The 21,733-nt window shown below is 45.3% G+C and overlaps 1 protein-coding gene across 8 annotated transcripts in view; it reads left to right on the plus strand.

The window, feature by feature from the left end:
• The window catches only part of SPECC1 (sperm antigen with calponin homology and coiled-coil domains 1), a 245,017-nt gene that overhangs the window by 133,718 nt on the left and 89,566 nt on the right, over positions 1 to 21,733 (plus strand). For all 8 annotated transcript variants that reach the window (XM_061176653.1, XM_061176657.1, XM_061176655.1 and 5 more), the window contains one exon: positions 20,030 to 21,609. In XM_061176653.1, coding sequence (XP_061032636.1) covers positions 20,030 to 21,609 — 1,580 coding nt within the window. The remainder of the gene's footprint in view (positions 1 to 20,029; positions 21,610 to 21,733) is intronic.

The following is a 21,733-nucleotide window of genomic DNA, read 5'->3' on the forward strand; positions in this document are numbered from 1 at the left end:
CATTTTTTATCTTATGTTAGACGCTTGTATATTCTTGGATATATTTTCTGTTCTCTATATTTTGCTCACTGGTTGTATGATTTTAATTGTTGTAGCTATGCAGTATCTTAGTATCTGACAAGGCAAGTTTTCTTCATTGTAATTTTTTTTTTACTGTTTTTCTTATTTATTCTTCCAAATGAGTATTTGAGTCACTTTAGCTGGTTTCCAAAAAATCCAATTTGAATTTTGGCGAAATTGTATTACTCTAGGAGGGAATTAGCACATTTTCCAGTATAGAGCTTTTCCTTCTAGGAATGTGATAAATGTCTTCATTAATAAAAATTTTAACTTTCTTCCCATAAAGGGAGAAATGAATTAAAGGCGATGTGTGTTAAGATTGGGTGATTGGGAAAATGGTGATATCAGTAAGAGAGAGAGAGAGAGAGAGAGACAGGCTGAAAACAGGGACATCCGGAGGAGGGTGTGAGAGACAACGTGAAGAATTCACTTTTAGAAATGTTGAGTTTTAGCGCATGGGCACATCTGAATTGCTCTGCCGTCTTCTGTTAAGCTGCCATCGATTTGTGTAGGGGAAAGTGGTTGCTGGTCGATGGAGATGGTCTAAGTACCTCCCTCCCCGCCCCCCGCCTCCCAGGGATGCTTCCTTTCCTCTAGGAGGGGTGGACAGCCGTGCTAGTATCTTTTACAATTCATTGTACAACAGGTACGTTTGCTGTCATCCCTGCTGCGCTGTCCTCAGTCTTTACAGAGTCCTTTCTGGGTTTCATCCTCTTTTTTTTTTTTTTTATAAATTTATTTATTTTTGTCTGTGTTGGGTCTTCATTTCTGTGCGAGGGCTTTCTCTAGTTGTGGCGAGCGGGGGCCACTCTTCATCGCGGTGCGCGGGCCTCTCACTATCGTGGCCTCTCTTGTTGCGGAGCACAGGCTCCAGACGTGCAGGCTCAGTAGTTGTGGCTCACGGGCCCAGTTGCTCCGCGGCATGTGGGATCTTCCCAGACCAGGGCTCGAACCCGTGTCCCCTGCATTGGCAGGCAGATTCTCAACCACTGCGCCACCAGGGAAGCCCTGGGTTTCATCCTCTTAACTGTTCTGTCTCAGGATGGCGCTTTTCAAGATGATGGGGTGAGATTGGCTCCTCCCTAATTTCTGAAATGCTGGTGCACTCTTTGTTGTTTTATTACGTGCTGTTTATTTTACTGGGTTTGTAGCTTCATCTGTCTGCTGAACTTTCTTCATCTGCAGGTCCACCAGCTCTGTTGGGATGACCTGTCCTCACTGCTCTCATTGGTCTGTCCTCAAGACCCAGCTTAGTTGTGATCCCTTCCTTGACCACCTCCCCTGACCCCCTGGGCTGGACCCAGTGCCCTTCTGTGCTCCCAAGTCTCTCTTTTTACCGCACTGTATTGAAAGCACCTCTTTGGGTATCTGTTACATACGTTCCGGCACATACCGTGTACCAGGGTGCTTGGCACATACAAGATATTCAGGAAAACTTTGTTAAAATGCATATAATCTGGGACTTCCCTGGTGGCGCAGTGGTTAAGAATCCGCCTGCCGGGCTTGCCTGGTGGTGCAGTGGTTGAGAATCTGCCTGCTAATGCAGGGGACACGGGTTCGAGCCCTGGTCTGGGAAGATCCCACATGCCGCGGAGCACCTAGGCCCGTGCGCCACAGTGACTGAGCCTGTGCTCTAGAGCCCATGAGCCACAACTACTGAGCCCGTGAGCCACAATACTGAAGCCACGTGCGTAGAGCCCAGGAACCTGGAGTGGGGAGGAGCTGGCAGTTGGGAAGGAGCGCGTCTCCTCTGCTTATTCTCAGAGACGTGAGCTCAGATGGAGATGTTCCCCATGGCTGGGTGGAGGGGGTGGGTCCCAGTGTGCCAGCCTGTTCACTGCTGGGTTCCAGAATGAAACTTGCTCTGTGTGATGATTTGCCGCCGCCCTAGAAGCATTGCTGTGTTTGGATGCCGGGGGCCAAACCCTTTTTTTTTGCAAAGAACAAACCTGATCCACCTTAAGAGAGATTGAATAACTTGAGCTAGAAACCTCAAGCTGAACATTCAGAATAAAGAGACAGAAAAAAGCATTCACCAGAAGAAAGTGATAATTCTCAAGGAGTTAGCATTCCTGATGAAACTTTTACAAGATGAAATACAAAGGATCACAGCCCCTACTGAGAACTGAATTAGTTTTCTGGAAGGAGTGTCTTGTAAACACAAAGATATTGATATCATGAGGTGAATAAGGGAAGATGCTTGAGGTCAATCCAGGAGACCTAATCATTGAACACTAGGCTTTCTAGCAGGGAAAAAGGAACAGATGGAGAAGACATAAAGAGGGACTTCCCTGGCGGTCCAGTGGTTAGGACTCCGCGCTCTCACTGCCGAGGGCCCGGGTTCCATCCCCGGTCGGGAAACTAAGATCCCACCAGCTGCGTGGCCCAGCCAAAAAATAAAAAATAAAAATAAAATAATCAGTAAAAGGGAGAAGACATAAGTAAAGGGAGAAGACCTGAGCCAAAGAAAATTTTAGACGTCAGATGAAGAGGGCTCACAGAATTCTGGAAAAAGACATAACTTGGTGGCTAGACTGCAGAAATGAAGATAAAAATCCTGGCAGCTTCTCCACAGGAGGGCAGTCCAGCTTTGAGGAGCGTGGGGATGGCACCGGGTGCCCCTGCCCTGGGGGCTAGGGTCACATCTGTAGGGACGAGTGACTCTGAAGGTCTTCGCGGCTTCCGTGCCAGCCCTGCGGGCCTGGGTGCTTCCCTGCAGCCACAGTAGCTGGTTTTGGTTCCTTGAGGAAGAAAAATCAGCTGGTAGAGGCCATTGAGTGGTTGTGGACTTGTCCCGAGGGCTGGCGAGCGAGGCTCGGCGATGCTGCAGCCAGGAGCAGCGCGCAGAACCGCAGGCAAGGTCGGCTCCGGCTGGACACGCCACTGCGTGTGCAGGAGCGCGGCCAGTGCGCCTGGCCCCAGACACGCTGGCACCGGGGCCACGGCCAGCGCCTGAGCCACCGCCTGCCGGGACCTGGGGGTCTTGCTGCAGCCACCGTGCCTGCCAGCGAGCACCCCTGTCTCGGCGTCGCCGCGCAGCGGGAATTCCGGAGAGTCCAGCGCAGGCGCACACGACGTCAGCACAAGCGGCCTCCCTGGCTGCAAGGGGCGGGGGGGCGGCAGCTGGGAAAGCAAGCAGGTGACGTTCTCAGCTTATCTGATGGGAGGTGGACCCTGCCTTCCCCCGGGACTCGCAGAGTGCGGAAGTCCCCAAGCACAGGAAAGAAAGGGTGCCGGCTGCAGCTCCCCCTGCCAAGATGAGTCAGTCCAATGAATCAGGGCAAGAGAAGGGTATTTTTAGACATGAAGGACTTATGTCCCCTACTTGAGCACATATTCACACATCCAATGAGATGTTGGTGATTGGATCAGTAGAAATATGGAGGGGGGGGGGTGAAGAATTCAGGAAACACTGCACACAAGTGTAGGATGCTAATGCGGCTGAAAATGTGAAGTAGGATTCTTGAAAAGAAGGATTGCCCTCTCAGGGAAAATCTAGGGAATAGCCCAGAACTAAGAACTCTTGCCTACCTCAGCAAAACCCAGGCTTGCGGCTGGGGGCATTCAAGACATTCAGATGTAGAATTACTGTGAAAGTAATCTCGTCTTTGTTGGCAAGGGATTGGGGGGCATCGTTATTTAATTTTGATGAACGTGTGGTTAGGACTGTTAGGAACGCCTGGTAACCACAAACAGTAGAAAAGCTAGTTTTCCCCAAATAACAGGGATTGAGGGTGAGATCATGAGGGGTAAGCAGGCCACAGAGGAATGGAGAGAAACAGTACCAAATCAGCCAAAGTGGGGAGAGGAAAAATGGTGAACCAAGAGTTAATAAACAGTAAACAAAATGAAGTGGAAACAATAAAGCCAAAGAAACAGCCTCACAATAAGTATTCTTAAGCCAAATTCACCCATTAAAAACAGAGATAGCAATATTAGTGTCAGACAAAGTAGAGTGAAGAACAAAAGCGTTGAACAGCACAAAGAGATATGTACTGATAAAAACCAAAAATACGTGACCATCTTTAATCTTTAAGTAACTACGCAGAACAAAAACTGGGAATAAAAGAAGAATTGAATTTAAAAAAAAAAACCATGTTATGCCAGGAGATGTTAATTATGTGTCTTTTCTAATTTGACGGGCCAGGGAAACTAGGTTGCCAACTTGGGATGCCCACAGGGACCAGTTGGGCAGCGTGAATATGTGAATTCCTGGTGTAAAACAGCACAGATGACAGGATTGCACGTTGAACTGGAGGATGCATGCCTTGCCTAAGGGCATTGGGATTCATACATTTTAAAGCACTTTGCCAGCCAAAGAAAACATGTCTGTACCTTGCAGGCTGCCAGTTTTCAACCTCTGGAACAAATTAAAAAAGCAAAGTATACAGGTTATAAATAGCACACTCAGCAAATTTATTTATTCTTCCTCTAGACCTTAGGATTGTTGACAGAAGTTGGTCATGTGCTTTGTCACAGAAAACAAGAAGTAAAATATAAACATCGTGATTGTATTTGCAATATGTCATCTTAATCCAGTGAAATTAGTGGTAAAAAAAAAAAAGATGATTATTAAAAAAACTGCTTTGGAATTCAGAGACACTTTTAAAATAATCTCTGCACCAAAAGAAAGTCAAAACAGAAACTACAAATCACCTAGAAATAAACGGAGGGAGGAGAGTTTTGTAGCAAAATTCATGGAATAGAACTAAAGCCATACTCAGAGGAAAATGTATAATCATAGATGCCTTTATTAGTATATAAGACAAGAAAGACTGAAAATACATGAGTGAAATATTCAACTTATGAAACAGGAAAAAAAAAGATAGAGAAATAAGTTAATAATGATAAAAGCTGAAACAAGTGAAATAGAAAACATAAAATGGTAAAGAAGATAAATAAGGCCAAACACTAGTTCTTTGAAAGGCAAATAATGGAAATTATCTCTGATTAAAAAAAAAAAAGGAGGGCTTCCCTGGTGGCGCAGTGGTTGAGAATCTGCCTGCCAATGCAGGGGACACGGGTTCGAGCCCTGGTCTGGGAAGATCCCACATGCCGCGGAGCGACTGGGCCTGTGAGCCACAACTACTGAGCCTGCGCATCTGGAGCTTGTGCTCCGCAACAAGAGAGGCCGCGATAGTGAGAGGCCCGCGCACCGCAATGAAGAGTGGCCCCCGCTTGCCGCAACTACAGAAAGCCCTCGCACAGAAACAAAGACCCAACACAGCCAAAAAAATAAAATAAATAAAGAAGCTTTCATTTAAAAAAAAAAAAAAGGAAAAATATTAAAAATGAGTAAGGATCTATTGTCATAGTATGAAAGAAACGAAAAATTCAGCCTACATTTGAAAAACTGAAGGACGTGGATGAATTTCCCTCAAAATATAAATTCACAAAACTGTTCCTAGAAAAACTAGAAAACTTGAAGTATTATCCCTAGCATTTAACATTGTTCTGGTATTAATGCTATTAAGCAAAAACGTCTTTTGGTTTAAATATTGAAAAGAAAAAACAAATTAGACCCAAGAATAAGGGAATTTGATTGTAAGAGAAATATAAAAAGAACAATAGCTTTTTTTCTATACTAGCAGGAACTGGTTAACCCTGGAAATTAAAAAAAAAAGAAAGAATATCACGGGTGCCATAAAATATCTAGGATTAATTTTAACTAGACTATTATAGAACATAAGGTGAAAAATATTAAATCTCATTGTGGTTCATAAAACAAGACTTGAAATGATACAGAAACTGTACTTCTCAATTAATATGCCTGGATATGAGACTAATTTCTCCCCAGAATTATTTCTTAGGGAAAAAGGAAGCTCCTTACGTTCAAGCCTCACAAAATGTCATTTTTAACTGAGCATGTCCTTAATTACTTTATTCTGAATAACAAAGTAATATTTGGGGAAGACAGACTAAAATAACCTGACTCTGATTTAATTTTAGAGTTTTAATTACAGAGTTGGTCTAGAAAAAAGGGAGGCACGTTTAAAACAAACTTAGTACTTATGCCATGAGGTATGATCTCAGAGTTACAAGCATTATAGGTTGTTGGCGTGAGGCTTTGAAAGATTACATGACAGTACAGTAGGTGGTTAGGTCGTAGAGTTCTGAAATATATACCCACGGGAAGAACAGTTTTTTAAAGAATCAACCTGATATCATGCAGATATGTATTTGTGACTTGGTATAACATTTTCAGTGACAGCATGATACTGTCACTGGACTCAAAAAGCACAGAATCTCAAACAGCTTCAGCGGTTCTCCTGTAAATTCAATACATGGTTTAAAAGTAGCTCTAGTGATGATGGAGACTGTGATGTAGAACATGGCTTGTGACAGATCTGGACATTTTCTTGAAATGTGAGTATGGGATCAATATTTCTGAACGAATATATTTTATATAATGTGATTTTAAATATGTACATATAAATAGAAATTTAATGTATTAATATACATATGTAATACAGTAAGGCATTATATCTAATCATAATATATTAACACATATAATATAAATATATAATTAAAGTACATATTTTATATGGAAATATGGAATACCTATTACATGTTAAATATATATAATATATAAATTAAAGATAGGGATTTGACTCTTTTGTCTGCAGCAATGAGACCTTTCTCAGGTTGGTCAAGAAGCTTGTATTTTGTTTTGTTTTTGTTTTTTTGCTCTTTGGGAGATGGGTATCACCTTAGATTCAGAGTCACTCCATTTTAGGATTACATTTGGCTACAAGTGACAACCCCCCTCCCCCAAATGATAGAGGTTGACCCCAGACCCAAGTTTATTTCTCACGTGAAAGTCTGGGTACGTGGTCCAGGCCGGCATGGGGCTTGATGTTCCGGGCCTGGGCTCCCGGTGACTTCCGGCTCCACCATGTGAGACCCTGACTTCGTGGTCCCAAACGTGGCGTTTGTACTTCAGGCTTAAGGATGGAGGAAAGGGGTGTTAAGGAGACCTTCCAGAAAATGCTTCATCCAGTTGGCCAGAACCTAGTCACCCAGCCACACCCAGCTGCAAAGGGGCTGGAAAATGTCCTCATTCTGAAACCAGTGCCCAGTGAAAAGTCAAGTTACTGAGGAGGAAAAGGGAAGGAATTCTGGGCTACAGCCAACCTCTGCTTACAGATGTGTAACAATCGGGGGAAATATTGCAGGATACCCTGCGTCTATGATGTCCACCTAGAAACAAATAAGGAAAAACTAAATGCCAGAGGAGGTGGTGGTCCAGGTCAACTGTCAATAGTATGACAAGCAACTAAATGGCAAAAAGGAAAGAAAAGAAAAAACAAAGATAGTGAACATCAGTTGTAATCAGAGAAGTGGAAGTCAAACGCAACCATTTTTCGCCCATCGAAAAGAGTAAGAGCTTCCCGGGCTGGTCAGGGACTAGAGAAACAGTTACCCCGCTACGTCCTGGTGGCAGCGTGAGTGATTGCAGCCTTTTTGGAAGGCAATCCGGCAGTAGCTGTTGAGATTGAAAATACACGTTTCTTTTGACAAAGCAGTTCCGTTTGGGGGATTCTGTCCTCTAGAAATAAAAGCACCAGTACTTAAGCATGCAGTGAAGGTAGAAAAAGTTTGTCAATTGCAATACTTTGTTTGTAATGGCCCAAATCTAGGAACAGTCTGAATGTTCCTTGGTAGGAACTGGCTGAATAAATTGCAGGACATTATTCTTAGGAAGTATTATATTATTAAAAAAGCAGCGAGATCTATTCCCACTGTCCTGGAAGGTTGTAAATGCAGTGTATTCTAACATGATGAAATAGAATTCACAAAGAAGTGTTCGCAGCTTTATGCCGTGTATGCAGATGTCATGATCCCAAACAAAAGACTCAGCCCTTTTGTCTCATCGTGGAAGAACGCGTTCTTTCCATGTCTCACAGTTCTTCTCGATGGCTCAGGAAGGTAGGGGATTTTGATTATTTCAGTTTTAGAAGGAGCATTGTTATCTCTGTGTGGCTTCACTCCTTGGCATGTAGTGAAGACGTGGGACCAGCTTGTCCAGGAAAGTGCAGACCACAGAGAGTCGTGTGCTTATTAGCAGAGGGGACTTTACAGGTGTCTTCACTGTGCCTTGGGGGCTAGCGGGTCGTGAGTAGCACGGACGTTGGCTTCACGTCTGGACGGCTCAGTGAGCGGTCGCTGGTTTTATGAGATGCAGCTCTGTCGTGTCCACCTGTGGAGGTGCTCCGACCACTAGATATGACAGAAGTGATGCCGTGTGACCACCGGGGCTGGCCGGGTTACGACAGGCCGTGCAGCCCTCCTTGTTTGCAGAAACAGGGACGCTGGGAGCCCTGAGCCCACCTTGCCGGGAGGCCACCCCAGTGCTGCCACCAAACCCAGCCAAGCTCCCACCTGCCGGCCGTGCGGGCAAGCCAGCCCAGCCCCTCCCACATTTCCTGACCTGCAGAACCATGAGTGAAATAAAATGGTTGTTTAAAGCGTTGAGGTTATGGGGAAACTAGTCCTGAAACAGCGGTGACTGAGACACGCAGGGTTGGTAGATAGCAGCGTGACTGTGATGGTGTTCATACACTCAGGGTAGAGGAGCCTTCACGGGGCTGATCCCAGCTGCGTGTTGCACGCAGATAAACCATCCCATAAACAAGAAAGGTTTGCCTGGTTACAATAAGTACTCTTAAAATTCGGTATCCCACTTGGCCTTTTTACGTACAATGTTTTATTTTTAAGTATTACGTATATGTATTATATAGTATGCATTATATACACTAAAAGTATGGCTAACAGTATACATTTAAAAAAAATTTTATTGACGCATAGTTGATTTACGATGTACTAATTTCTGCTGTACAGCAAATTGACTCATATAAATATATATATATATATATTCTTTTTCATATTCTTTTCCATTATGGTTTATCCCAGCATATTGAATATAGTTCTCTGTGCTCTACAGTAGGACCTTGTTGTCTCTATATTCTATGTATAATAGTTTGCCTCTGCTAATCCCAAACTCCCAATCCATCCCTCCCCCACGCCCCTCTTGGCAACCACGGGTTTGTTCTCTCTGTCTGTGAGTCTGTTTCTGTTTTGTAGATAGGTTCATTTGTGTCATATTTTAGATTCCACATATAAGTGATGTCATATGGTATTTGTCTTTCTCTTTCTGGTTTACTTCACTTAGTATGATAATCTCTACTTGCCTCCATGTTGCTGCAAATGGCATTATTTCATTCTTTTTTATGGCTGAGTAATATTCCATTGTGTGTGTGTGTGTGTGTGTGTGTGTGTGTATTATATATATATATATATAATACACACACACACACCACATCTTCTTTATCCATTCATATGTCGATTCATTTTTAATTGTTGCCTAATATCCCGTGCTGGGGTCTGAAGCCTTTTTTGTTTCTTCATTTTGAACTGGAGTACTATGCCATTTTCTCTATGCTGTATTCCCATACTGGCGTACTGTACCAGGATACTAACTCAGCTTTGCTCAGACCATGTTACGAACACTTTCTGAAACTTTGGTGTTTGTTTCCAGCATCTACTTCCCTCTTCTTTCAGGAATTCTCCTTGGCCAATTCACCATTTCTCCACTTTTAGTAGATCAGCCGATCCCTTGACATCAGTGAGACAAGGATGGTCCAGTCAGACTGAGATGTGAGGTGACATTGTCGGGGCTTCTGGGAGAGACTTAGCACTCTTCACTGGGTTTGGGGGTGTGCAGATACGAGGCCTGGAGCTGCCAGGGGCATCCCGCGGCCCTGAGGCAGAGCAGCTTACTGATGAAGGGCACCTGTCCGGGAAGCCCGGAGCAAGGGATGGAGGGAAATGGGCCCTGAGGACATCTTCCTGCTGAGCTGGACTTGACGTTGGGCCGCTCCTGGACTTCCAGTTCTGCGAGCCCAAAACCTCTCTTTTTATTACTGCAAGCTTGACTTGGGTTTTCTGTTGCAAAAACTCCTAGTGACCACATCCACAGCATTTTTGAGATTCTGGGTGACATTTCGGAGGGACCTTGCTAAATCAGAGGATCTCCAGGCAGTTCATCCGATGACTGGCCCCGGGTCCTGGGAGGCCTGGCGGGAAGGGTTAGGAATGTCCTGCTTCGAGAATAGAAGACCGGGGGGGTGAAAGCTGCCCTAGATGTTCAGATGTCACGTGGAAAAGGCAATCCCATTTGTTGTTTGTGGTTCCAGATGGTTTCCGAACTGGAACCCACATGTGCCATGTTCACGAAGACACCGTTCAGCCGGATATAAAGAAGGACTGTCCGACTGTCTGAGGTGCTCAGCAGTGGAAGCAGCTAATGCTGGGTCCAACGTCAGAGTTCAAAATAGCAACAGAAGTTGGATGCTATCGATAACTACTTCTCGTGGAAGATTAGGCTACATGATTTCTCTTTTTCTTCAAGTTCTGAAATAACAGGATTTTGAGCCTCCTTAGATCTCAGAAGATGTACTTATTATGTGACCCTTAGGCAAATTGTGAGGCCTCTCAGGCTCTCATTTTCCTTTTCCATAAAATGAAGATAACAGTACGTTGCCAGCTGATTTTTGTGAACCTCATGATGTGTATGAAAATGCTGTGAAAACCAAAGTGCTCCACACATGTCAAGGGCTGTTATAACTGTCTCCATTGTGAACTCCAGTTTAAAGAATGTGGACAGTTCCTTAAAGTTCTTTGTTTGTTTTGACCTATGGGTGGTTAAAAAAAAAAAAGAGAGAGAGAGAAAAAGAAAAGTGATACTAATCAGATAAATAGAATTCAGCTTGCCCAGTCCCCCTAATTCTCTTGTTTCTCCAACCGCAAATTCAGGTGAATTTCACATCTTTTAATGGTGGAACTCGGAAGTTTCTTGGGGGTCGCTGTGAGATAGAGCCAAGTGTCTCATCTTAAGGAGCCAGAGCTAAATCATGATCCGAGATAGGTCATTCCCCCCTGCATCAAGCCTCGCAAGGTCTATCTTTTCCGTCTGACCTGAAGGAAGGCTGCCCATGGAGAGGCAGGTCTTTTCATTAACTAGAGTCCCTCCGCCCCCAGCTCCTCCTCATTCTTCGCGTTTGCTGCCTGGAGACCCTGGGGATGCTGGGAGATTCCTGCGTGCAGATGCTGAGCTCTAGGGTTAGGCGATGAGGATGGTATCTGACCTGCACGATGGACCAGGAGGCTCACGTGGCCTGCAGAGCGAATTCCGGGCCACTTTGGTTTCAGGGGAAACTAGCTGTCCCTGTGCCTTCCAGCCGGCGCGCTGGGAGCTGCCCGTCCGGCTCCCGTTTGCATTTCGTCTCTTCCTGGTGATGACAAATCGAGCGGCTGTTCAGGCCGCCTGCAAGAAGCTCTTCTGCAAACACTGCCGCTTTGTCTCCTGCCCCATCTCGCCTTGAACCTGGCACAGAGCGGCCACTGTGTCCTCCCCAGGCCAGAGCCCCTCCTGAGTGTTAGGGGTCTTTTGTTCAGAAGCTCCCCGGTTCTGGAGCGCTGTACGTGGTGGCTGCGGTCCAGTGTGAGTGTTTGGGAAGGAGAAGAATGCAGATTTACGGGTGTTTTGAAACCTCACCCAAGTCGCTGACCAAGTGGAGCTGTGAGCAAAATTAATTCTGCGTTCTGGAAAAAGAAAAGTGAAATGAAGCCGAGACACACCATTTGTCCTGTTACAAAAACCATCTCTGAATGTGGACCCTACTGCTTGCCTTCAGTGAAGGAAGCCAGATGAGCAAGTAATTTGGTTCATTTGTGTGTGTGTAGAACTCTTTTGTGTTTTTTCCTCTGTTTGGTTTGCAAAGGGAGTTTCCGTGAACTTTAATATGAGGTAAGTATGAATTTCTAGAAACCACTCGACTGAGATTCTCCAGAAGGCAGTCCAGCTATGGAAACACTTAACTGCCACAGGCAAGGTGCGGCCCGGAGATGTGATAACAGACTCTGCGGCAGTGCTGCTGCTGGCTGAGTGGCCTCGAGCTGTCCTCTTTTATCTCATTTGTTCTAAGTCCAAAGGATCAGCGCTGCCTATAAAACCAACTGCTGATTACCTGCTTCTGCACTGCATCCACAGACGCTCACATTTCTTTTTCTTAAATCTTATTAACAGAGTGGTAGATGCACAGGTTAAAAAAATGAAATAGAGCAAGACCTGTATTAATGAAAATCCAGGCCATCTCTGCCTGTCCCCTTCTCCTTTCACGTCCCTCTTCTTAAAGGTAACCATTTCATCATCTTATGCTGCTTAGTTTTTTTTAGTAGACTTTTAGAGCAGTTTTAGGTTCACAGCAAAACTGAGCAGAAAGTACAGAGATTTCTCCCATATGGCCCCTGCTCCCACCCACGCACGGCCCCGCCCACCAGCAGCGACCCGCACCAGAGTGGCGGGCTTGTTACAGTCGGTGGGCCTACATGTCATCATCACCCAGAGTCCGTAGTTTGCATCAGGGCTCATTCTTGGTGCTTGTACATTAGATGGGTTTAGACAAGTGTATAACGACATATATCCATCATCTATTATACGGAAGAGCTTCACCGCCCATAAAATACTTCATGCTCTGCCTGTTCATCTCCGCCCCCCTTAAAAGCCTGGCAATCACTGACCTCTTTTACTGTCTCCATAGTTTTGCCTTTTCCAGAATGTCATGTTGTTGGAATCGTGCAGAATGTAGCCTTTTTCAGATTGGCCTCTTTCACTTAGTTATATGCATTTAAGGTTCTTCTGTGTCTTTTCATGGCTTGATAGCTCATTTCTTTTTAGCACTGATTAATATTCCATTGGCTGATGTACCACAGTTTATCCATTCCCCCACCGAAGGACATCCTGGTTGCTTCCAAGTTTTGGCAACTGTGACTAAAGCTGCTATCGATATCCATGTGCAGGTTTTTGTGCGGACATACATTTTCAACTCATTTGGGTAAATACCAAGGAGTGCAATTGCTGGACTGCACGGCAAGAGTATATTTAGTTTTGTAAGAAACCACCAGTCTGTCTTCCCAAGTGGCTGTACCGCTTTGCATGCCCACCAGCAAAGTATGAGTTCCTGTCGCTCCACATCCTCACCGGCATTTGGTGTCAGTGTTTGGGGTTTTAGCAGTTCTAACAGGTGTGCAGTGGTAGCTCATTGTTGTTTTAATTTGCAATTCCCTAATGACATATGACACTGAGCATCTTTTCATATGCTTATTTGCCATCTGTATATCTTCCTTGGTGTCTGTTCCCATATTTTGCCCGTTAATTAGATTGTTCATTTTCTTATTGTTGAGTTCTCTGTGTATTTTGGATAACAGTTCTTGATCAGATATGTCTTTGGCAAATTTTTTCTCCCCGTCTGTGGCTTGTCTAATCATTCTCTTGACATTGCTATATTTTAATTTTTCAAGTTTAGACATTTTGTGGATTCCTGCTATGATAGATGAGGATTTAACTCATAACATTTCATCTCCTCCCAGTGTCATAATATCACTGTTTTTAGTTCCTTTCATGATTACCTCTTTTATTTTAATAATGTATTTCATCTTTTTTTCTTGTTTTGTCAACTGTATTTAGTATCTTTGACTCTCCATTTGTAAGATGAGGATGGATATTATTGTCACTACCCCTTTCTGCCAGCTCTCTCCACCTTGTCTTCTACCTCCCAATTTCTTTCATCTATACTTTAACTTTTTTTGCTAACAAGGATGATAATATTCAAATGTTCCATAAAATAGTCTTTCCTACTTTGGGTCTTTCCTACTTTGGGTCAATTTAAGTAGTATTAATGTTATTATGACTACATAGATAGTCTTCCTTGCAGAGTGAAGTCATGTGCTATGATTTTGTTACCTTTCTTATGTGGCTTCTTGTTTTTATGAGGTTTCTGTTTTTTTCACCATGTTTATTATACCCTCATTCCCACCCCCCACCCCCACCCCCACCCCCCGTACTCGTCATCCAATGAGGTGTTCTGTTAAAGAAATTCCCTTCTTAGGCACTTTGTCCTCTCACCCAGCTTGGGCTTGTTCTCCAGACTTGCTCCATGGATACCATCTTGGACTTCCCTTGACTGCTTTCCTCTGATAGGGCCATGCTTCCTGGATCACTCCTCCTCTTCTCTGTGATTTGTTTCCTTGTTTTCCTGGAGCACATCCTCAAATGACTTCCTCAGAAAGGGTGTTCACAATTTAATTTTCTGAGACTTTGCATGTTTTGAAACGTGTTTTCCACCTCTCTGATTGATTTATAGTTAGACTGGGTATAGAATTCTAGGTTGAAAATCATTTTCCCACAGAACTCTGAAGGCGTTTACTTTGTTGCCTTCTAGAATTCAGTATTGCCTATACATGATGATGGCCAGTCTCATTCTCAGTTCACACCCCTTCCCTAAACTTTCAGGCATTCTTGGTATTTTGAAACTTTAAAAAAAAGATTTATCTATCTCCATGTAGATCTTTTTTCATTTGTTTTGCCTGACACGAATTCTGGAGACTCACATTCTTCAACTTTGGGGAATTGTCTTGTGTCCGTTCTTTGATTATTTCCTCCACTCTGTTCCCACTGATCTATAGTTCTGGAACTTCTATTAATTGATTGTTTGATTGCCTGCATTGGCCCTCTGTGTTATCTTTTCTGTTTTCATCTTGTTTTGATTCTGTTGTACACATTGAGAGAGTTCCTTAATTTTGCATTCCATTCCTTCCATTGAATCTTTTAATTTGACAAACATATTTAAATTTTCTGAGAGCTTCTTCTTGTTTTATCTCTGTTCCTTTTCCATAGCATCCTGGCCTTGTTTTAGTGGATGTGTGTCACCTTGAATCTCAATGGCGAGACCTTCCCTGAGTGCCTTCTGCCAATTAGCCTTCTACCTCACCCTCCCTGCACTCCAGGGCCTTTGCCCATTCTGTTCGCACTTTCCTAGCCTTCCTTTCTCCCTTTTATCTAGTTTGAGGTACTTTTGTAGTAATTCAATTATGCTTATCAAGTTAAGTAGTTTGATATTCAGATGTTGCTCAGAGGAGAGGACCGTATGAGAGAAGGGATGTAGAAGTCATCAGTATGTAGGTGGTATTTAAAATCATGACACTGAGTAGAAGCACCAGGAAAATATTTGTAGTAAGAGAAGGGAAAAGGCCCAGAACCGAGACCTGAGGAATTCCAGCATGCAGAGAGTGGGGAGGGGGAGGAACCAGACGGGGTGGCTGCTGAGGTCAGAGAGAGCTAGGTCAGCGTGACATCGGAGGCATGTGTCAAAAAGGGAGGTATTGTTCCTACCCTGCTGAGAGGATTGGAAACGCCCATTGCAGTGGACCACGTGGAGGTCACTGATGAACTGGCATTTGGTTGAGTAATGGGAGTGGGAAGAGGAGGGGATATGGGGGGAGAAATGAAGACAACCAGTAAACACAGCTTGGAGCAGGATTCTGCTGGGAGGGGGAGGGGCAGATCAGAGATGAGCTGGAGGAAGATGTGGATTCAGATATTCTTTTTCTTTTTATTCTTTTAAAAAATTTTTTATTGTATAGTTGATTTTCAGTGTTGCGTTAGTTTCAGGTATACAACAAAGTGATTCGGTTATGCATATATATTTGTCTATTCTTTTTCAGATTCTTTTCCATTATAGGTTATTACAAGATATTGAGTATAGTTCCCTGTGCTATACAGTAGGCCTTGTTATTTATCTGTTTTATATATAGTGGTGTGTATCTGTTAATCCCAAACTCCTAATTTATCCCTCTCTCCCCTTTTCCCCCTGCTAACCATAAGTTTGTTTTCTATGTCTATGAGTCTGTTTCTGTTTTGTAAATAAGTTCATTTGTATCATTTTAAAAAGATTCCACGTATAAGGGATATCATGTGATATTTCTCTTTATCTGGCTTACTTCACTTAGTATGATAATCTCTAGGTCTATCCATGTTGTTTCAAATAGCATTATTTCATTCTTTTTTATGGCTGAGTAGTATTCCATTGTGTGTGTGTATGTGTGTGTGTGTGTGTGTGTATCTCACATCTTCTTTATCCATTCATTTGTCAATGGACACTTAGGTTGTTTCCATGTTTTGGCTGTTGTAAATAGTGCTGCTGTGAACATAGGGGTGCATGTATCTTTTAAATTAAAGAGAATTAAGTGTGTTTAAATGCCAGTCAGAAGTATCCAGTGGAAAGAGAATGATAGTTCCACAAGTCACATGTGTATTGGGGACACTGGCTAGAGCTCAGTGGGGGTGGTGGAGAGCAGAAACACCCAAATAGTGAGTATGGTTGGCTGTGTGCTTAGAGATTATGCATGACCTTGGAGTGACCTTGAAGCCACGGGAAGAGGTTTGACGTTGATGCAGCAGACAAGAGGAAATACCTACAGATTCTGGAACAGAAAAATGAGAGTTATTTAAGGGTTACTGATCCAGAACATCTCAGAGGTGGGAGAGGCTGGAATCAGGAAGCCCTGTGAGAATGTTTCAGAAATTTCAACGGAACATCCCAAAGACCTGGCCTAGATTCAGTACTGAAGGGAAAGGAAAAATATGGAGACTTTTCCAAAACCAGTTAATACGTTTGAGTGACCCACTGGTTGGTTACAAAAAGAAAGGGGGAGGGAAGTTTTAAATATGTTTTCAAGGTTCCTTGAACGGGAGAACCTGAAAAATGTTTGGTGCCAGTGTCAAACGTGAATAAAAAGAGTGAAGATTCTCAAAAGTGAGCCGCCGGCCAAGAGCGGAGAGGGACGAGGAGCCCGGGGAAATTAGATTTGATGGTGAAGAAATTATTGGAACTTTCCGAGAAAAAGGTTATGAAGACTTACAGTAAAGACTAACCTAGTAGTTTAGATTTTTAGACACAGAACGAGTGAGTCCCCTTGTGTTTAGGAGGCAGGGCAACAGGCGTGTGACGATGTGAACCACATGTATGTCCTGTAGAGCAGGTCCTCGAATCCTTGGTGAATAAATCAAAGGTTAATCATTTACTTCAGAATGCCACCGTTTCCCTCACCCGTGCACGTTAGAACAGCCCCAGTAGCATGTTCTTTAGGTAAGATGAGGAAATCAGAAAGGGACTGAAAATATTTTATCTTCAGCTCCTGAGAATCACTTCTGAAAACCTGGTCGATGCTTGAAATTATCGCGCTATTGTTACGTACAACAACATGCTTTTTGTTCTCTGGAAAGATTAATTTTTCCCACCCCCTTCTCTCTCTGTGTGTTGGCATGATAGGATTTTTCCCTCCTCTTTTTTTCTTTATTGCATAAATGTAACTATAAAAAGAAACAGGAAAATTACTCACAGTCTGACCAGCTTAACACTCTCCTGTTCTGTGTTCTCTCTTCCTTTCTCGTGTGTCTCTCTGATACGTAGTTGGATGCACCTGTGATCAACCACAGCATAATACAGTTTTTCATTTGGCATTGTGAAACGTGACACGTCACACGCGGTTTAAAAAAATTATCGTGTTAGGTGGAGCTTGCTTTTATTTTAACTTCTTGCAGTTGGACCACCAGCCTCGGTAGGAGTAAGCCGTGCTCTGGTGTGAGGAGGGGAAGAAGACGACAGATTCAGGGCGCCAGCTGAGCCGGGCCCTATCCACGGACCCAGGCTTCCCGCCACCCCTGCTGTCGCCCTGCCCCGCTGTCCTGTGCGGGGGAGCCTGCCCAGGATGGATGGTTCCGCGGTGAGGCTTCTGAACTCAGTACTTGAAGGAGACTGAGAAGAGGAACCCTTCTGGTGGATGACATCATAAGCTGGGGGACCGCGCCCCTGCCAGTGGCCGTGCCGGGGTGTCTGAGCACAGGTGGGGGAGCGACACCCACCTTAGTTTGGCCTGATGATGAATTTTAGCAACCCTCTCAACTTACCCTCGGCTCATTACAGTTTCTGAAAAGATGCGTCCAGAGATGGGAAGAGCCTTTCAGAAGATCAGGGGGCAAATTATACTGATCTTCCGGGAATGAAGTGGCAAGAACGGAAAAAGGAGCAGATGTGGTGAAAGTATAGCTGGACTGTGTGCTTCATAATCTACAACTGGATGCATTTCATTAATGTACTTTGGTTTGATGTAAGCAAATTCCTAGTGGTTTAGATAAGGCATAAGTAACACCAAGTGGCGAACAGACCAAGATTTGTTGGCAAAAGGAAGGGCTGAAGCTGTAGCTGGGAATGATGCCCGGGTTGGTCTCCGGTCCTCTGTCATTCTTCCCAAACCAACAAATAGCTGAAAAGGAGCCTTACTTTTAGTGGCGTTATTAGGAATGGCAAACGCCTCTATGGCAGTCAGTCCTGGACTCTCAGTTTTGCCTGTTCTGACTATAATTATGTTGAAACTTTAGTTACCCTCCAGTTTTCATTATGGTCCCTGCCAAGATTACTTCACTCCAGAGGGCTGGTGTTACTAACATGTTTTATTGCTTAGTGGTTCTAATCTTCATTTTACAAGAATAATTAAATGCATCTTTTCTTCATCACTGTTTAGCGTGATGGCAAGTGAGGCATCTGGACACCTACATGCATTACATGTGTATTATCGTGCTCTTAGCTTTCTGGTAACTTAATTTGGAAAAGTTAACTTAAAAACCATAGTTTTCCAGTATATGAATATGACAGTTTAGTCTTTATGATGTCAAAGTTTTCAAAGCACTCAGCCGTCAGACACTTAGCAGAGGACGCCACCCGCCTCCACTTCATCCCCTCGGATTCTGGGATGCTGGGAGATGCAGCTGCTCATGTCTCAGTAGCTGTCTTGGCAGTGGGTTCAGAGCTGTTTCGCCACAGTGGTTTCTGCTTCTGCCTCAGAAGACAGAGGCCTCTGCCAGCCTGTGGGCGCGTCCCTGCTTCCAACCCTCCCTACACAGCAGAGGCCTCCAGCCCACGGTGCAAACGTATAAGTTACTGCGATCGGCTGTGAGTCATCAAATGTCTTTTGAGTTTGTAAAAACAGGTCCAGATTTTTCATTTTATACTTTAACCTCCAAGGGGGTTTTATTTCTAGAGCATTTAGGAGATCGATATCTGGGTTTTCACCCCTAGAATTTTTTTTGACATCGTCTAGAGTAAATAGTATAAGTGAAAATTTAAAATGTAGTATAGATGAAGACTAAAGAAATAACGATGGTGGTATAGGGGAAAATAACAAATAATTCCGTACCTTACATTTCCCATTACAAGTATTCTAAATCCTGAATCATTTCCATGTTATATAAATCCGTTTGGCATTGAAAACCATACCATAGATGAACGTACTGGGCCCTTATCCTGTTGGTTCTTGTTTCTCTATGAATATAAATGCACACAGCATTCACACTTAGGTTAAAAATAATAGGTCATTGAATCAGATCCGTGTCTCCTTAGTGTTACTTGGGTCTTCTGATTTCTTCATCGAATTTGTGCCCAGTCAAAATATGTTAATGATAAATTTTTTTTGAGTGTTTATTTAGGAATTCACAACAATCCTGTATTTTGTTTAGTTGCCAGGACTCTCAGTTCAGATGTGTTCCGTTGCAAGTTACAGAAAACCCAGTTCAGGGTGACTTATGAAGGGTGACTGTAGGCTTGTGTAATTGGAAGGCCGGGGTAGGGCCAGCCTCAGGGTGACTGGTCCACAGCTCCACAGCCCACTAAGAGCTCGGTTTCCTTCTTTCTACCCTGCATCCTCACCTTCCTCTTGTGATGGTGGTTGCCAGCCATCGCCAGACTTAACACGATTGCTCACCCATGTCCAGTATGTTTTAGAAACTCGCCCAGGAAACCTCTCCTTGTGTCTCATTGACCTTGACTGGGGGGGGCTCGTGCCGTGCCTTGAACCAGCAGCCATGGCTGGGGATGGGGTTATGCTGAGTAGCTCGGCTTGAAGTCAGCTCCCCGCTGAAGTACAGGTACAGAAACCCCAGTCAGAGCCGGGTAGTTACCTAGGGGAGAGGGGATGGAGGGAGGCAACAGCCGCCCTGCTCACCATGCCCTGTAGTTGGAGTTGTTTATACAAGCGCTCGCTGGGTTTCATTGGTTTCTCCTTCTCTCTTCAGGGGCTGTGGCAGCAGCCAAGCGGACAGGCATTCCCACCCCTCGAGAACTCGCGGTAGCTGTCTCGAGAGAGAGAACGGTGCCACGCGGTCCCTCCAACTCCAGGAAAGCGGTATCCAGCCCCACCTCTTCCAGCACGCCCACCCCCACCAAGCACGTGCGGGCCACTCCCACGAGACCCAGGCCGGAGCACGAAGACGCAGAGAAGGCCGCGCTCGAGTCCCAGGTCCAGGAACTCTTGGCAGAAGCCAAAGAGAAAGATGGTGAAATTAACAGGCTCCGAAGTGAACTCAAGAAATGGATGGAGAAATGGACTCAGAACACCGAAGGGGCTGACGCTTTGGACCCAAGCGTGGACGGAGCGTCAGTCTTGCCGGGTGACTCGGAGCCTTTGATCAGAGCCCTCGAGGAGAAGAACAAGAACTTCCAGAAAGAGCTCGCTGAGCTTGAGGATGAAAACCGGGCCTTGAAGGAGAAACTGACTTATTTTGAGCATTCCCCAAATTCAGAGGGGGGAGCGAGTCACACCGGGGACAGCAGCTGCCGGACGTCGATAACGCAGGAGTCCAGCTTCGGGAGCCCGATGGGAAATGAGTTGTCAGGCGAAATCGATGCGTATAAAAAAAACCCACACGAGGGTGTGTTGCGGACGTCGGGCTCTTCGAGCAGTGATGTCACCAAGGCTTCCTTGTCCCCAGACGCCTCCGACTTTGAGCACATCCCAGCAGACGCCCCCCCAGGGCCCCTGTCCCCCGCCGGGAGCCTGGTCAAGGGCTCCAAGTGCTTGGCGGCCGGCAGCTGCCCGCACACCGCGAGCGAGCTGTCCCTGGCGTCCCTGACGGAGAAGATCCACAGGATGGAAGAAAGCCACCACAGCACCGCCGAGGAGCTGCAGGCCACACTGCAGGAGCTGTCGGACCAGCAGCAGGTGGTGCAGGAACTGACGGCTGAAAACGAGAAGCTGACGGACGAGAAGACGCTCTTGGAAGCGTCCTTTCATCAGCATCGGGAGAGGGCGGAGCAGCTGAGTCAGGAGAACGAGAAGCTGATGGCCCTCCTGCAGGAGCGAGTCAAGGGCGAGGAGCCCGGCACCCAGGCAGGAAAAGTCCTGGAGCTGGAGCAGAAGTGCACGGAGGTCCTGGAGCAGGGCCGCTTCGAGCGAGAGAAGCTGCTCAACATCCAGCAGCAGCTGACCTGCCGTCTGAGGACGGTGGAGGAGGAGCACCGGGGGGCTCTGGAGACGGTCCGACACCTGAAGGAGGAGAACGGGAAACTGACCACCTTCCTGGAGCTGGAGCGGCGTGACAGCGGGGCGATGGCCAAGACCCTGGAGGAGTGTCGGGTTACCTTGGAAGGGCTCAAGGTGGAGAACGGGTCTCTGAAGGCTCACCTGGACAATGAGAAGCCGAAAGCTGTAGAGACCAGCCCCCCGGGGCACACGGCCGAGGGCTGTGACGTTCAGGAGATGCTGACAGTGGCCCGAGCCGAGAAGGACCAGCTGGAACAGTCCTGCGCGGAGCTCAGACAGGAATTGCTGACGGCACATGGTGAGGTTAAGCGTGTCTCAAGCCTGCTGTCCAAGGTAAGGGGCGTTCTCTCTGCCAGTGTTTGCTCATCCTTGTCAACACAGCCCTCCTCGGCCTTTAGAGGCACACGGCACAGAGAACCAGGCCCTCGATTGCATTCGTAATCCAGCATTCTAGCCT

This window comes from Eubalaena glacialis, chromosome 19 (assembly GCF_028564815.1).
Source record: "Eubalaena glacialis isolate mEubGla1 chromosome 19, mEubGla1.1.hap2.+ XY, whole genome shotgun sequence".
In the NCBI taxonomy this organism is placed as follows: domain Eukaryota; kingdom Metazoa; phylum Chordata; class Mammalia; order Artiodactyla; family Balaenidae; genus Eubalaena; species Eubalaena glacialis.